At 28.7% G+C, this 17,421-nt stretch overlaps 1 protein-coding gene and 1 pseudogene across 1 annotated transcript; both read right to left on the bottom strand.

Moving 5' to 3' along the window:
• Positions 1 to 6,055: 6,055 nt before the first annotated feature.
• LOC105639044 (caffeic acid 3-O-methyltransferase) lies at positions 6,056 to 7,888 on the bottom strand. Its single transcript, XM_089726046.1, has 4 exons — positions 7,435 to 7,888; positions 7,034 to 7,344; positions 6,658 to 6,722; positions 6,056 to 6,562 (listed from the first exon to the last, which is right to left on the bottom strand). Exons 1-4 carry the CDS (start codon positions 7,863 to 7,865, stop codon positions 6,263 to 6,265), a joined length of 1,107 nt encoding a protein of 368 aa, XP_089582172.1. The 5' UTR covers positions 7,866 to 7,888; the 3' UTR covers positions 6,056 to 6,262.
• Positions 7,889 to 10,935: 3,047 nt separating this feature from the next.
• Positions 10,936 to 14,175, bottom strand: LOC149493531 (uncharacterized; annotated as a pseudogene).
• Between the last annotated feature and the right edge of the window lie 3,246 nt (positions 14,176 to 17,421).

Genomic DNA, 17,421 nt, shown 5'->3' with positions numbered 1-17,421 from the left:
CAAATCATTGTCGGCCACTACCTTGTTATTCTCCCATTATTAAAGGTTTTTTATATTAACTAAATAAGGGTAAAGCAGTCTTTTGAAATTGGTATTGTTTCCAACATTAGTAAATCAGGTAATTTTTCCTTTCTAAATAAAATATTCAAAATGAAAAGTTTTCCTATCTATCTAAATAGACTGGAGGAGTAGTATTTTAATAAAATAAAAATAGTCAGAAATTTTGAATAATAATGATTAATTCATACTAGTTGTCCTATGTATCTTATTTACATTTGCGTGGTATGTGAGTGAATCCATACACCGAGCGTATTGGTGTTATATATCTATAATTTATAGTGACTATTAGAATACTAATATAATCCTACTCAAAACTCATTCATTAGGATTTTAAATATCCTATTAATCAGTATCTGTCCAGCCCAAGTAGTTAGGGGTTAAAAAATTTTTTACATTGAAAATTGATTTTTTTTTTTTGTTTTAATTTTATTTGGCGGCCACACCCCTATGGGTGGCCACGGTTCCGAAACCGGCGATTCCGGTTTCAAAAAAACTGGAACCGGAACCGAACCGAAAAGTTCCGGTTCCGGTTTGGATAATAATAATAATAATAATAATAATAATAATAATAATATATTTGATACATATTACATTTAAAGTTGAATTAATTATTAAATGAGAATAATTATTTTATTTTTCCCTATTGCAACTTGTTTAGAAGACTTGATTGTTTTTGTTCCTATTTCAAGCTATTAAGTTAGATTGTCGGTTGTTGCTGACGTAGTTTATCTATGCATAACAATCAAAAAAATCCAACCTTAAATTTGTCATTGATTGAATTTTTCCAATATCTATATGACAACGTATTTGAACATATAGAATTTTCTACCTAAGATTTTGATGGGCCTAACAATACACATGGTATTTGGAGTCCTATTGCCACTTAAGGCAGTTGCACTTTGGGGGCAGAAGCGCATACAATGGGACATGAATGAACAGCTGTGGTGGTTATTGGATAGAGAGAAGTGTTCGGTCAAAATGTGGTTGGAGGAGGTTCTCCGGGAATGGTTGTCCAATAGGAGATGAAAAAAGGTACTGATAATTTGTAAAGTGTTGTTGGAAGAGTATCCTAGGAGCCAAGCTGGACAAAATTTTCCGCATTGGCTTTCATAAATTCAATTAACGCTCCGATGGGAGATTGTATCCACGCTCTCCTCTACCATTATGAAAAAGTTTAAGATTTATGCAAAAAAAAATCGACTTGAAGTGCATAATTAATCCCTAGCGAAGTTGAGAGTGTCCTAGGATTTTTTTTTTTGAAAGTTCAGGTGCAAGTCTATATATTTGGCCTTATATAATTATATCTAAAAATGAAATTCTAGCCATTCGCCACCATGTAATTCCTTTCTTTTCTCCCTAACCGCTTAAAGAGAGACAAAGATGGAGAGAAGGTTGAAGGAGGGTGGGAACCGTTTTAGATATTTATATAAACAATTATATTAAAATATGATTTTTAAAATTTATTTTTATATTATTTGATGAAATAAACAAATAAGTGAATACATAATTTTAAATTATAAAACAATTAATTTGTGATTTTTTCGATTTATTTCTTATTTATTATGAATTATTAAACAATTATATTAAATATAATTATTAGAAATTATTTTTTATTATTTAATTAAATAAACAACTAAGTAAGTAATTAATTTTAAACGATAAAACAATTACTTCTATAATTTTTAGAACTTATTTTTGTATTATTTAATTAAATAAACAAATTAATTAATTAATTAATTTTAAATTATAAAAAAATCTCTTCGTAAGTGTTTGAATTTGTCTTATTAAGTATGAATTTGAAAAAAATAATAAAAAAAATGTTAAACAGCAAACAAAGATATTAATTATGTCATTTGTAAAAGAATCAAATTCAAACCAAAAATATAGTCCGTTTAATTTTATTGCCATCAAGATTGATCAAACCATTTCCATTTAGAGAATAGTCTCAAGATTAGGGTCATCAAGATCGGTTTCTCCTACATTACGTTAAAAGAGTTTGCTCTGATATTTTGTAGCCTCTTGCACCACATGCGCATTCTTTCATCAAATGGGGCCATGCAATGTATTTCTCATCAATTGATTCATTCATGAAAGGCATTTTCATTTAATAGTAGTATTAAATGATTTTTGTTTCTTTCAACAAAAGATTTTTCTTTTACATCCGGGAAGTCTAATAGACTGGAATAACATCGTATGCTAGATAATATACGTAGTCTTTCTTTTTAGCTAAATACGTAGATTGCCCCTGAATTTTCAATGAAAAACCCTAGGGCATTCTTAACTTTGCGGGGAACCACTATGTCTCTGTAGTTGTCAATTTTGTTCTATTTAAACACCTTAAAGCCCAATATAAAAATCACTCTCCTAAGGAGCGTGAAGCATAACAAAAAAAACAAAAAAAAAGGAAGACGTAGATGATATTTAACTAATAAAAAATAAAACTAATAGGTCTTTTTTTTGTAAAAGGTGCTCATAATTTGTAAAGTGTTATTGGAAGAATTTCCACTAAGAGCTAAGCTGGACAAAATTTTCCATGTTGGCTTTCATAAATTTAATTAACGTTTCGATGGGCGTTTGTATTCACGCTCTCCTCTGCTATCATGGAAAGATGCAAGATTTATGCAAAAAAATCCACATGAAGTGCATAATTGGTCCCTAGCGAAGTTGAGAGTGTCCTAGGATTGTTTTTTTGAAAGTTCAGGTGCAAGTCTATGTATTTGGCCTTATATAATTATATCTAAAAATGAAATTCTAGCCATTTGCCACCATCTAATTCCTTTCTTTTTCTCCCTAACCGCTTAAAGAGAGACAGAGATGGAGAGAAAGTTGAAGGAGGGTGGGAACTGTTTTAGATATTTATATAAACAATTATATTAAAATATGATTTTTAAAATTTATTTCTATATTATTTGATGAAATAAACAAATAAGTGAATACATAATTTTAAATTATAAAACAATTAATGTGTTATTTTTTCGATATATTTCTTATTTATTATGAATTATTAAACAATTATATTAAATATAATTATTAGAAATTATTTTTTATTATTTAATTAAATAAACAACTAAGTAAATAATTAATTTTAAACGATAAAACAATTACTTCTATAATTTTTAGAACTTATTTTTGTATTATTTAATTAAATAAACAAAATAATTAATTAATTAATTTTAAATTATAAAAAAATCTCTTCGTAAGCGTTTGAATTTGTCTTATTAATTATGAATTTGAAAAAAATAATAAAAAAAATGTTAAACAGCAAACAAAGATATTAATTATGTCATTTGTAAAAGAATCAAATTCAAACCAAAAATATAGTCCGTTTAATTTTATTGCCATCAAGATTGATCAAACCATTTCCATTTAGAGAATAGTCTCAAGATTAGGGTCATCAAGATCGGTTTCTCCTACATTACGTTAAAAGAGTTTGCTCTGATATTTTGTAGCCTCTTGCACCACATGCGCATTCTTTCATCAAATGAGGCCATGCAATGTATTTCTCATCAATTGATTCATTCATGAAAGGCATTTTCATTTAACAGTAGTATTAAATGATTTTTGTTTCTTTCAACAAAAGATTTTTTTTTTACATCCGGGAAGTCTAATTAATAGACGGGAATAACATCGTATGAGATATTAGGCACACCAATTTATATGAGATATAGATATGTGGTGTAAGAAGTACATTGGTATTTTATCTTGTTTCACCCTAAATTTAAAGTTTATCTTGTTTTAATAGAATAAGTCTAGATTACTAGAAAATAAGTAATCACAAAGAGATGAGTTCAGAATAAAGCAAATTATGGCAAATATAAGGTCATAATTAAAACTTAAAATCAAAATTTCATCTCATTTTAATATGCAACTCTAGATTATTCGAGAAACATGGTGCATGCCAAAAACAATCTTAAATCTCGGCATCCCAAATTCAAATTATTTAAAATTGTTGAATAAAGAATAGAAATTGTGAGATCTATATCTACACATTAGGTTAATTTAATCCAAAGGGTTGGTTATTGAGATGGTGAGTTTCATGAACCCCTTCTATGAAGCCCTTGCAAAGTGTTTTGCATTATTCCGAATTTATCTCCTCTTGATTACTTTTTCTCTAGTAAGCTACCGTTTACTTATTAAAATGAGAAAGAATTTGAATTTATGATGAAATTGTAATTGAATGTGACCTCTAATTTGAATTTAGGGTGCAATTGTGACAATATATTATCCATACACCGAGAGTATAAGTGTTATAGTGACTATTAGAACACTAATATAATCCTACTCAAAACTCATTCATTAGGATTTTATATATCCTATTAATCAGTATCTGTCCAGCCCAAGTAGTTACTAGTTAGGGGTTAAAAAATAATTTTACATAATTATGGGAACAAAACTAAAATAAATTTTTTTCAAAAATTTTTTACATTGAAAATTGATTTTTTTTTTTGTTTTAATTTTATTTGGGGGCCACAGCCCCATGGCCATGGCCTGTGCGTCCGCCTTGCGCAATTGTATGAATAATAATAATAATAATAATAATAATAATAATAATAATATATTTAATACATATTACATTTAAAGTTGAATTAATTATTAAATGAGAATAATTATTTTATTTTTTCCTATTTCAACTTGTTTGGAAGACTTGATTGTTTTTGTTCCTATTTCAAGCTATTACGTTAGATTGTCGGTTGTTGCTGACGTAGTTTATCCATGCATAACAATCAATAAAATCCAACCTTAAATTTCTCTCATTGATTGAATTTTTCCAATATCCATATGGCAACGTATTTGAACATATCGAAATAGAATTTTCTACCTGAGAGTTTGATGGGCCTAACAATACACATGGTATTTGGAGTCCTATTGCCACTTTAGGCAGTTGCACTCTTGGGGCAGAAGTACAGACAATGGAACTTGAATTAAGAACTGTGGTGGTTATTGGATAGAGGGAAGTAGGAAGTTCGGTCAAAATATGGTTGGAGGAGGTTCTGCAGGTATGGTTGTCCAATAGGAGATAAAAAAAGGTACTGATAATTTGTAAAGTGTTGTTGGAAGAGTATCCACTGGGAGTCAAGCTGGACAAAATTTTTCACATTGGCTTTCATAAATTCAATTAAAGCTCTGATGGGAGATTGTATCTACACTCTCCTCTGCCATCATGGAAAGGTGCAAGACTTATGCAAAAAAAATCGACTTGAAGTGCAAAATTGGTCCCTCGCGAAGTTGTTGATAAAATAGGGAGATGAGAGAAGGAGATGAAGAACAAAGAAAAGACGATATCGTTTGATGAGCGTGTATACAAGCTTTTTTAATTGTTCTATGATTATCATGTAAGGTGTGTAAAGTTATTGATTTTTATAACTATAGGGTATAATAGGTTACTTGTAAACTTCAGGGTGCTATAGGGATTTGTTTGAAAAGTTTAAGGGCATTTTTAAGTATTTGACCTCTCTTTTTTAGATAAAATTCACTGAATTAATGATAATTTATGGGGCGGAGAGGACTCGAACTCAGAACTTTTTACTCTCCACATCTTTCACAAGACATGGAAAAACTAACAAACGACACCTAATTGTTAAAATATTAAATTATTAAATTATGAGATACTATGCACACCAATTTATACAAGATATAGATATGTGGTGCAAAAAGTACAACCATTGGTCAACATACATAAATAAATAAATATGTACATTGTTATTTTATCTTGTTTCACCCTAAGTTTAAAGTTTATCTTGTTTTAATAGAATAAGTCTAGATTACTAGAAAATAAGTAATCACAAAGAGATGAGTTCGGAATAAAGCAAATTATGGCAAATATAAGATCATAATTAAACCTTAAAATCAAAATTTCATCTCATTTTAATATGAAATTGATTAAAAATCTTAATATTTTAGATATTTTATTATTCTAACAGATTCATAATTTGTATTTTATATATTTTTGGGTTTGTCGTTTACAAGAGGTGCCTAAGTAAACACTTAACAAGAATTTGCTAAAAGAAAATTTTCATATCAAACAATAAAGAAAAATACAATTTTGCATAAACCGTGGATTCCGCGGTTACATCACTAGTTATACTTATTTTGTGAAACACAAAGGCCTCCATCCATTGTTTAGGAAAAAAAAAAAAAAAAGGCGCATATTATTTTAATAGCAGCCTACTACTTGCGGCGAAAGTGCATCCTGAGTGGGTAATTATGCTTTATGGAATTCCATAACCCAGCTGTTGTAAGCACAACATACAACTTTGCAACTGGAAAAACCAGACTTAATTGCCAAGGTCTCGTAGTCTTTTTGGGTCCTCTCTTTACCACCAGGAGTTTGAGCAAACATGAACAGATCTTGCTTATAAACAATGTGAGAAGAAACTGCATTTTCGGCCACCAAAGGAAGTATTGATTCCACAACTATCACTTTGCCCTTACTTGGAAGTGCTTCGTAGCAGTTCTTGAGAAGTTTTAAGCAATAATCATCGCTCCAATCGTGGAGTATCCACTGCAAAATATTTTAAATTGTTTTTAGAAAATAAACGCACATAAATTTTTAATTTTAGATATAATAAAAGACAAACTTATTAATTGATTAATTACCTTCATGGAAATAGCGTCTCCCTTTGGGACGCTCACAAACATGTCTCCTACGACATGCTCCACCCCTGTAATGAAAATGCAACATTGAAATATCTTTTTACTATTAACCAATCAATATCGGGCTTTAGTGTGGCAGTAGGGCTCCTCATGCAATTGCATGAGTTGAGCTGTGTTCGTACGTATGATTAAAATGAAACAAGCTATAGGTAGATGTGATAGTTTCAAGAACTTAGATGAGATAAACAGTTTGTTTTTTGGTGTTTGATAGTGCTTTGAAACTTTTCTGTGTAGAGTTTCTCTTAGAAGGGTCATTCCAATGAAACATTTTAATTATACTTTTAAAGGATGCAAAGAGTAAAAATGAAACATTAAGTACCTGGGAAAGATGGTGCATCAGCTGATACATGGGACAAATCAAAATTTATGCCCTTAATGTGAGGATATTTGGAAGTGATGATGCGGAGAGTAACTCCAATACCACCACCCACATCAACCAACACTTTGACACCATCAAATCCATTGTAAACTTTAATTATCTTCTTTACAATCAAGCTAGTGTGGTTTGACATCGCTTCATTGAATACCTTATTGAATCTTTGATCAGTTCCTTGGTATTCGAAGACTGTCATCCCATAGGTTTTGTTGAATGGAATCCCACCTTCTAGTATAGCTTCATTGAAGTGGTACCTAATAATAATGATGACCATTATATTATACTATTAAAAAAATAAAGCAATGACCTTGCCAAAAAAAAAATATAAGTAAAAAAAAAAGAACCAGGTTTTCATGAAAACTTCATCATGGTGCAACAAAAACAGAGGAGATACAGAGCTTCCTTCATTTGAATCATTTCTAGTGAGGAACTTGCATATGGATCTGGCAGAGTACAATCTTTCATCTCGTCCATTCTCTTTGGTGCAGTTGAGTATGTCATAGCTTGCCAAGAGACGCAACATACGGTCGAGCAGAACTGGTGCATCTGGGTTCTTCGTGGGTATTTGAGCAGCAATCTCAACCGGAGAGATCCCCAAGCCATTGCTTGTGGCGGTGGAGACGATGTCTATGATGTTAAGCTCAATAGCTGATTTTAATACCATCGGAAGAACTATGGCATTCGCTAACCGGAGTGCCAGCTTCCCTGTTTCCTGCTCCTCTTCTTGATCTAGGTTATAATTAACGGCAAATTTACTAGTAGAGTAGTTAGTCATGTTTGCGAAAGATAGAGCTACATCCCGTCTGGACGGACTTATTTATACTGTTTTATCGATTCACATGGAGGGGGTTAATTTCACTGGTGGTTGCTAGACTTTATTTTTTACCTTCCAAATACATCAACGAGAATAGAGTTTTTTATTGAAACGAAAGTATTTTTTACTATACATTAAGAAAAAGAAAGATAAATTCAGAATAATTTTTTAAAAATTTTTATTATTATTGATTTAGTTTATAAAGCGTGACTATAAATATAGTCTAGATAAATAATTTTAAATAATAATTGATATTTTTTAGTTACAAATTGAAATATATGCACAATTAAATATGTTTTGATATCACATAGTGAAGTCAACTCCATGGAGGAGAGCCTAACATCAATTGATTTGTGAATATGTTTTCTGTCATAAAAGAGAGGAGAGAGAAAAAAAATAAAAATAAAGAGAAAGAGAGAGAGAAATAGTTTTGTAAATTTTGATTGATGGATCAAAGTTAGCCGTAATATATATTAAAAACAGATTTTTACTCGATCGATTGTATTTATGATAATTTATCGAAAAAAATATAAAACAGTAATAATTTTGTAGAAAAACTTTTGAGTTTAGTGTATAGATGGTCTCACCAGCCATAATAAATTTTATTCTTATATATATGGCTTACATATATGTCACATCATATATATATATATATATATATATATATATATATACACTGTAATGTTTTATTAAAAAAAAAGGTGTAGAAATTACAAAAAGACTAAAAAACTAATTCATGTAATTTTATTCTTCTTATTTAAAGAAACACTTGTTTTGAAATATCATTACTATTATGATGTGGAATCAATTAATTATAATTTCTCCAAAAATATTATTGTTCACCAATAAATAAAAATATAATTTTCTACCAAATATATATATTTTTAAATATTTCTCTAAGAACAAAAATAGAATTTGGTGGAGATATCATTTTCACAACACTATTTTTTCATCATAGACTATCTTGATCATCCACTTTTTGTACATGAACAACGTGCTAGAGAGTGCTCATCCTTGCATTTATCTTAAAATTATTTACAAGGCTAATATCAGTTAATAAATTAAAATGGATTTAAAACTCAAAATAATCAATTAAAGCATGGGTCTATTTGAATAAATTAATTGAAGCGTGGGTCTATATATGTAAAATAATTCATGGCTTACTAAAATAAAAATATGGTTCCAACAATTATGTACTTAAATAATTGTAAATATATTCTAAAAAAAAGCAACATAATTGTAAAGATAATCATATATATTTTCTCTATTCCAAAAAGATAGTTGATCTTTTCTTTTTAGTTTGTCCTAAAATATAGTTCACTTTCTATTTTTGCATTGTAGTTAATTCTTGAATTATCTACTATACCCTTATTAAATTACTTTATTTTTAATAGCCCTCATTAACTAATAATTATTATTTTAATACTCATGTATTATTTAATATGGATATAATAGAAAAATTATATAAATTAAATTATTTTTTAATTATATTTTTTAATCTGTACGAAAATACAACTTAAATTATATTTTTAGAAGGGAGTTAGTAGTATATTTATTTTGAATTGGTTTCCTGTCTCGTCAGTTATCATCTATAAACGTGATTGTGTCTATCTTTTGCTCATTTGAATTCTAATGTCACATCACACGTAAGGGGACAGGCCAAGTAAAAAAAAGAAAAAGAAAAAATAAATTAAAATTTTTAGTGTAAAAAATTTTTTTAATAAATTATCTTAATTTGCTCCATGTTAAGTAAAATTATACTGTTTAGGCAAATATCATAGTTTTTAAATAAGTAAAAAATTTGGCTTTGTTGAAACTAGTTATTATCGTTTACTAGGCATATAATCTAATTTAATTAGGTGTAAAATACAATAATCTATTTCTCCAAAATTCAAGAAGTAAATATTTAAGTACCTTTTAAATAATAACAAGAATAAGTAGGAATATTATACCTTTTATTATGTTATAAAATTATCTAGGAAATACCAAACATAAAATTAACATAAAAAATTTCATAAGCACCAAAATATCAATGCCGGTTTGTAGAGGTGTAAATGAGCAAAACCGAGCTTAAACCTATCAAGCTCGAAGCTCGATTCGATCTAAACTTTTTCTAACTTATTTTCAAAATGAGCTCAAACGACTTGCGAATCGGCTCAACTCATGAATATTCCTGAGACACCAATATGTATACATATTTCTTTATATTTTATTTATAATAAAATCAAATACGAAAATCAAATGATCAAGTAAAAAAAATAAAAATTTCGCCTTTTTTAGTAATCATATCTCACAAGCCAAATTAAATAATTATTCCAATTTAATGATGTTTAAAATATAAATAATTTATTTTCTCTATCTACAATGAGATGATTATTCAAATGAGTCCCTCAGACTACTGTTTCTTTAATGGGACATATCTAAATAATTTTAGTTTATAAGATTAGGTGTGGATCTCGCATCTTTTATAAAGCTTTCAAAGTAAAAAACAACAATAATAATACTAGTTGTTGGGTCTAAAAGTTAGTTAAGTCCGTTGAGTTTGTGTTTATCAGGAGTACCTGAAGATAGAGTGGATTAATGGGTCGGAAGGGATTACAGAAATTAAGGGTTAGAAAAAAGGAAAAAAAAGGAAGGTGAGAGAGAAGAAAAGAGGATGAGAACTATAGTAAATATTTAGAGTTATTTGTATGGATTCACACGTCATTTACAACGATGTTACCAGAGACGAAGCTAGGATTTATAATCAAAGGGGGCAAAAATTTTAATACTTTTTTCCAAAAAAATAAAATGACTTATAACATAAAAAAAATTCCAAAAGCTAAATTTACTAATTAACATGAAATATCTATAACACCACTTACATTAATAAAAGTTACAAAATAAAATAAAATTACAATTGTTCTCTACGAGTCTTCGTGCCTTGATAACATTACATAAGCATGTCATTCTCAACTTTATCATAAATAATCTTTCTCAATATAAGTGATCAAACAATCAGCCATCTCTTAATCTCAATTCTATTACGTAATCAATTCTTTACAATTTTTATGGCAAAAAATGTTATTTCAACATATGCAGTTACAATAGGTAAGACCAAAGCCAACGTTATAAGCTTGTAAACTAATGGATACAGAATATGTTTCTTTGCCCTTACCATTTTTTCTACAAGATCACCGATTCCAATCACATTTGAAAACTCGCAATTGGACTTCATATCAATGATATATGTCTCTCTAATGGATTATCAAGAACACTAAGTTGGACCGATGAAAACTCAATAGGATAAAATTGAGCAAGACGAAACAATTTTTCCTTATCATAAGCAATGAATAGATCAGTTGGATTCAAGCATGAAACACGTATAAGTTGATGGGAGCGGGTATAAAGCGGAAACAACCCTTATCGAAACCATATGAGGCAAACTAAAAACATTATCGAACAAATCAATAAACTGACCTCTTGAAGCGCAGAATCGCTCACCGGTCTTCTTTTCAGAGATCTTGGAGTCACCCACGATCTTCTGCAGTAATCCCTAACTATCTCTCTTTTGGAACTCTCTGAGTGGCAGAGAATAGAATAACGTGTGTCTCTATATTCTTAGGGTTTTCAAATCTTATATTAAAAAACCTCTCTTCGATAGGAAGATATTTTTTTTAATATAAAATAAATTAAATAAAAAATTATTTAATTAAAATAAAATCAATTATTTTAAAACTAAATAAATTATCTATTATTTAATACACCCTTAACTTTCCAAATAATTAGGGCACTACAGGGACCGCAGGAATAAAATAAATCAGGCTACTAATTATAATAAGAACCTATGTAGACCAACATATTCTTATTATAATTAATCATGAATTATTCCACTAAAAACTCATGACTGAACTCCTTATTTATTTTACTATTCCACAACATAATAAAATAATGTTCCCCATGTTAAGATTACAGATGCTGTCATTTAAATAACTTACTGACAATTTATTTAAATCACAATATAACTTTAAGATTGTCGCTCAACTTATTTCATGTGTCGGATTCAATATCCACCTGCAGGGTTTACACTATGAAACCTTATAAGCTTACTTAAAGTGCATCATCAAACTCTAAACCGAGACATGGATTCTATCATTAATTAATATTTCACAAACACAAAAAATCTTTGCCCAATTCACCGAGAATATTATTCCAATAATGAAACTCACCCTTTAATGAATCAAAGCACAAGACAATCAATGTTTGCTCATATTAAAATAAATCAAGATTAAGAACAATAAACATTATTTCTAATGTCCTAGAGAATATGTTTAACAGTCAGTACTAAACATCCATTCTCTACTTGGTCCAATTAAATACATACAAAATGTACTAATCACAATTATTATTCATATGCTAATAACATTTATTTAATGCAAATTTCCAATTAAATACAAAGAAATAATTGTCAATAGAAAATCATTCATAGCTATACTATTAATTATGCATGGTTAATAGTATATCTCTATCATAAATAACTTTGTATCACTTCATTGAAACGACCATTGAGCTCTTGGAATTGCAAATCTATCACGATATAAAATAGCTCCACTTTGTAATGATGCATATTTGTCATTTTTTCTGTATTGCGTCAAGATCGTCCTTGAAGGATATGCATACCATCCATGTCAAGAACATCCAAGTTATTTTTATTACAAAACAAGGAAACTTCATTTAACAAAAAGTCACATCCATCATCTCTCATCATTTGCAATCGTTGTAGCTATTCTAACCAAAGTCTTTGCATTCACAATATCTTGATCCTTTCATTGTAGTGCTTGTGACAATTCATAAGTAATTCCTAATATATTTCTCATCAGATGAAGACAAAAGTCAATATCAAACGATTGTAATGAATCTAATAAAGTGCAAGTTTCAACTCTTTACTCTGACTTTCCATTTGCCATGAAAAATTCAAGAACATCAATAACAAAAGAAAAGATCATTATTAAGCTAATCAAAAGTATGACAATGTGAACCTTATCTTGTATCCCCAGTCTGTTTCAGAGTAGATTCTTGATGTTTTCCCTATCCACTCTCAAGTTCACCATTTTCAAGTGCTTTTAAAACTTTAATAGATTGAGACTCTATAAGCATGTCATCCGTTTGCAAGAGTCTCCAAAAATATTTACAACATTTGTCACCAAAGTTAACAAAAAAAGTTATAGACACGTGATATTTTGCAACAACAATAAGTGCTAAATTGTAGTTGGTCAGCAAAGCAATGAACATAAAATGCAGTTTCATTCTCTTTTAGGATTAAAGTTTTAGGACTCTTAAACTCACCTTGCATATTACTTGCCCAATCATAGCCTTGACGTGTATTCTACAAATGCGTAGCTTATCTTTGGCAAATAATGCTTCAATTACTCTTTTAAATGGTAAAGCAGTAGTGTCTATGACAAGCACAATGCCTAAAAGGTGCTCAATCACTTGCTGGTACAATTACAATAAAAGAATTAAATAGTACAATTTTGAAACTAAGATACTTACTGGTATATTTGAACAAAACCTAAAAATTACATAGTAACAATCCCTTATAAGCTTAGGTGTGGATCTCGCATCCTTTACGAAGCCTTCAAAAAAAAAAAAAGATACTAATACATCATTGGCTAGCAAGATATTGCCCACTGGGCCCAGCTCACACGATTTTATTCTTGAGATACATCACCTCAAAAGGCTTTTTGCTAGTTTAAAGCTTGTTCATCCTTATGTACATTATTTTCACCTTATGCTTAACCAACGTTAATTCGCTTAAGATAAGCTAACATCTCAAGTTAGCACTTCATTTAATATGGATGTGAGAACTGGACCATGGATAGAGCCAAATATCTAGTTTATATTTATTATACCATTATTTTTGGATTTTATATGAATCATGGCACTTTTCATATTTTAATATGAGAAATGAACTTGGACTTCATAAGATGTATGCTTATAGGATATATGGCCTTACTAAATGCTGTGGATATATGAATGGGTGAATACATGATTGAGTTTATATCTATACTTAGTAACTCTTAGGCTTACTATAGATTTCAATGGCTCTATACTTATTTAGATTCTGTACTGGTTCAGCCCATGGTAATAAATAATGAAAAATACATACTTTATTTTGACCATTAGATCCGATGCTTATTTTACCTATTTGTCGGATATCCACCAAATTCGACCTAAATGGTGCAGTATAGATAAAAGCCAATTCAGTCAAGGATGGAGTGAATATATACATGTATGTATTACCCTGACCTTTTTTTTTTTTTTTTTTTGTCCTTTTTCTTTAAAAAAGTAAGTTTTTCCTATACATGGAACCATTTGCATTTTGTAATTACTGGTGGGCCATGGTAAGTTTTTATTGAATCCCGCGTAGAAGAAATGAAAAGGGTAACAGGTGTAATTGCCTCCTTAGAGGGAAGGGTAAAGCAGACAATTCTCATAAACACTATCATACTCTGTCTCCATTTTTTTTTTTTTTTTTGAAATTTTCAAAAAAGAAAAAAGATAAGATAAAGAAGCAACAAATAAATGCATAAATACAATTATTCTTTATCCACCATTTTTTCCTAGAATTTAACATATATATATATATATATATATATATACACGTACGTACGAAGAATAAAAATGAAAAATCGCAAAAATACAATTATGTTTTAACTCCATTAATTTTCTCGAGTTTAAAAGAAAAGATAAAATAAAGAAGAAACATAACAACATAAAAAAAAGTAAAATAAGATTCAAAAACACGAAAACACAATCAGATTTAAAACTTCAAATTGAAAAAATTTGTCTTTGATAAAATCAATGTTAAATCTGAGATAGGATCTCATCGAAAGATCTCATGTAATACCAACAACACAATCTAGAGATTATCAATATCCAAAATCAGATAAAAAAAAAAAAAAGAAGAAAAACTGAAAAAAAAAAAATCATATAAACTTATAGTAGTAGTTTCGATTTCATTAAAGAAGAAGAAGAAGAAGAATCATAGATATGTTGAGAGAGAGAGAGAGAGTTAAAATGATTTTAATAAAACGACAATGTTTTTACCATACTGGACAAAATTTAAGAGTTTATGCTTTCATCTGCATTTGAGTTCACACAATTTTTTTACGATGTATCAAAGAGTATAATAGTTACAAAAAATATAAATTAAAGTGTATAATAGGTTTTCGCAAATCTCAGAGTGGCAAATGGTTAAAGTAAAATAGTTAAGGGGTGAGATTATGCATTCGGCCATTAACTAAGTGAAAGGAGATGTGACATAAAATCACATAACATAAAGTTCATATTAAAGAGTGAACTTAATCAATTTTAACTTAATTTAATTTCAATTTTAGTATATTAATTTTATTTTATTTTATTCAACTTTAGTATATTAATTTAATTTAATTTAATTTTATGTACAAAATCAAATAAAATTAATAAAGTCCATATTAAATCTTAGACTTAATTAATTGTAACTTAATCTGATTTTAATTTGAGTATATCAATTTAAGGATCATGCTAAATAGCTCAAATTGAGCTGCCACAAATAGAGATATAATTGTACTTTCCACTTTTTAACATTTAATTATAAAATAATAATATAATTAGCTGTTTTGACAACTTTACCCTCATTAATTTTTTCTCTCGATAGTAGAAAAATCTATGTTGTTTTCCATGTCTTACTAATTTTCAATGTATTTCAGTTATTCAATTTTTCTCTCTTCTTCTTCTATCATCTCAATTTTATATTTTTATAAGAATTTATACTATCTTCTTTTCTAAATATTTGTTACATTTGAAATTTCACGTGGATTAAGAAAACCATTAAATTTGTCTAAGTTATAATAAATTATTGAATAAATTGGCTAAATTACCCTTAATTTAATATATCCAAACATTAAATTTTTGAGGAAATAAAGCAATGATTATCGATAATATACAAAGGTTAAATATGAAAAAAAGATTTATTATTCTTTGAAACTATAAATGTGACAAGTATTTTAAAACGTAGTATTTTTTCAAATGTAATAAGTATTCAGGAAGCGGTGTAGTATTATTTTAACTCAAAAGAAGTTTGAAAGAAATAGCTCCAGTACCACAAGATTTTTACATAGACTACATGAGCGAATTTATGCATTTATCCTTAACTTAATATTTATGTAGAAGAAAAAGTATTACTGCTAACTTTTAAAAAATTAAACGTACATTCATGGTCCAACTTAGGATAACTAGATCTAGTCACACTTCTTTTCTGTCGTTCTTTCATCAAAAACAATTTCTAGATTTCCAAGTTTAGGACAAGTTCAACTTCAAAGAGGGGTAGGCGTTAGGACACAATTGTTATTAGAATGTTTTTGGATGCTTAATTGATATTTATAAAGGACTTAATTGCTACTTTTAATTTCTTTTTATATGTGATTGTAATTTGCTCTTCCTAAGTTGTTTGCTTAGATGAGTCGGTGATATCATATGCCTCAGCACGTGGGAAATATTTACCTAAAATTAGATAACTTTATCTCTATTTTTTTTTCTTTCTGTTGTGTGCTTTGTTTGAGGCTTCGCTATCTCTATTGATAGGAAGGTTAGTGAATGAGCCATGTATAACTCATTCATGACTCTCCATTTTGTCAATAATTATCCGTAATTATTGATTTTTCTTTTTCTTTTCTTGTTTTTTTTAAAAGAACATGTTTTTTTTTTTCTTTTTCAAAAGTACGTGAATCTCACGTGTCGGAGGGACCCACAACACAATTAAAATATACTAAATTGTTTATGGTCGTTCCTCCTTTTCAATCTCTGGTTCTCTTTTTTCTATGACAGAAACCCAAATGTTCTGTTCGGAAGAGAGGAAAATTTGGATGGAAAGAAAATATTGAAGGAAAATAACCAAGAAAAGCTATTTTACTGTGTTTGGGAGCAAGAAGGAAAATTACGGTGGAAAGAAAATAACCACCAAATTCTCTCCGGCCCAACCTCAACACAATCTCTCCAAATCGAAAAGAAAGTGCCTGACACATGAGTGAAAATGTCACTGTTCTGAACTGAATCACAAAACTACCCCAACTAAACTTCATTTTCTTCACGGCTTATCATTATTTTAATGCTCTTTTGATGCTAACTGTTTATAAATAAATATAAATAAGTTATATGCATTGGCAGCATTGCATATATTTATGACACTTATGGTATAGTTTTTCATTCTTTTATTTGCACTATTAATTTAATATTATTTCTTTTATTAGGGTAAAATGGTAAATCTATAATAATTTTTTCTTCAATAATTTAATTTTTTTAAAAAAATATAATACATCTTCTTTTTTCAACCTTTTTCTATCATCAACCATATCTTTTATCCAAACACAATAGTGGAAAATGTTTAAAAAAAAAAGAAAAAAATATTCTTAATAATTATTTGATAATTAATAAGAATAAAATTATAAATTAGCAACAATATCATTTTCTTTCCTCTCTCTTATTTTCCTTTCAATTC

Source organism: Jatropha curcas, chromosome 9, assembly GCF_041381405.1.
Source record: "Jatropha curcas cultivar XTBG-Jc1 chromosome 9, XTBG_Jcur_1.0, whole genome shotgun sequence".
Classification (NCBI taxonomy): Eukaryota; Viridiplantae; Streptophyta; class Magnoliopsida; order Malpighiales; family Euphorbiaceae; genus Jatropha; species Jatropha curcas.
Note: the sequence above shows the minus strand (reverse complement) of the source record. Positions and strands in the feature narration are given on the sequence as shown.

Coding starts and splice junctions, on each gene's coding strand:
- LOC105639044 (XM_089726046.1), bottom strand. CDS start 7,865: ATGACTAACTACTCTACTAGTAAATTTGCCGTTAATTATAACCTAGAT. Junction 6,723..7,033: donor TGATGCACCATCTTTCCCAG/GTACTTAATGTT, acceptor TTTTCATTACAG/GGGTGGAGCATGTCGTAGGA. Junction 6,563..6,657: donor GAGACGCTATTTCCATGAAG/GTAATTAATCAA, acceptor AATATTTTGCAG/TGGATACTCCACGATTGGAG.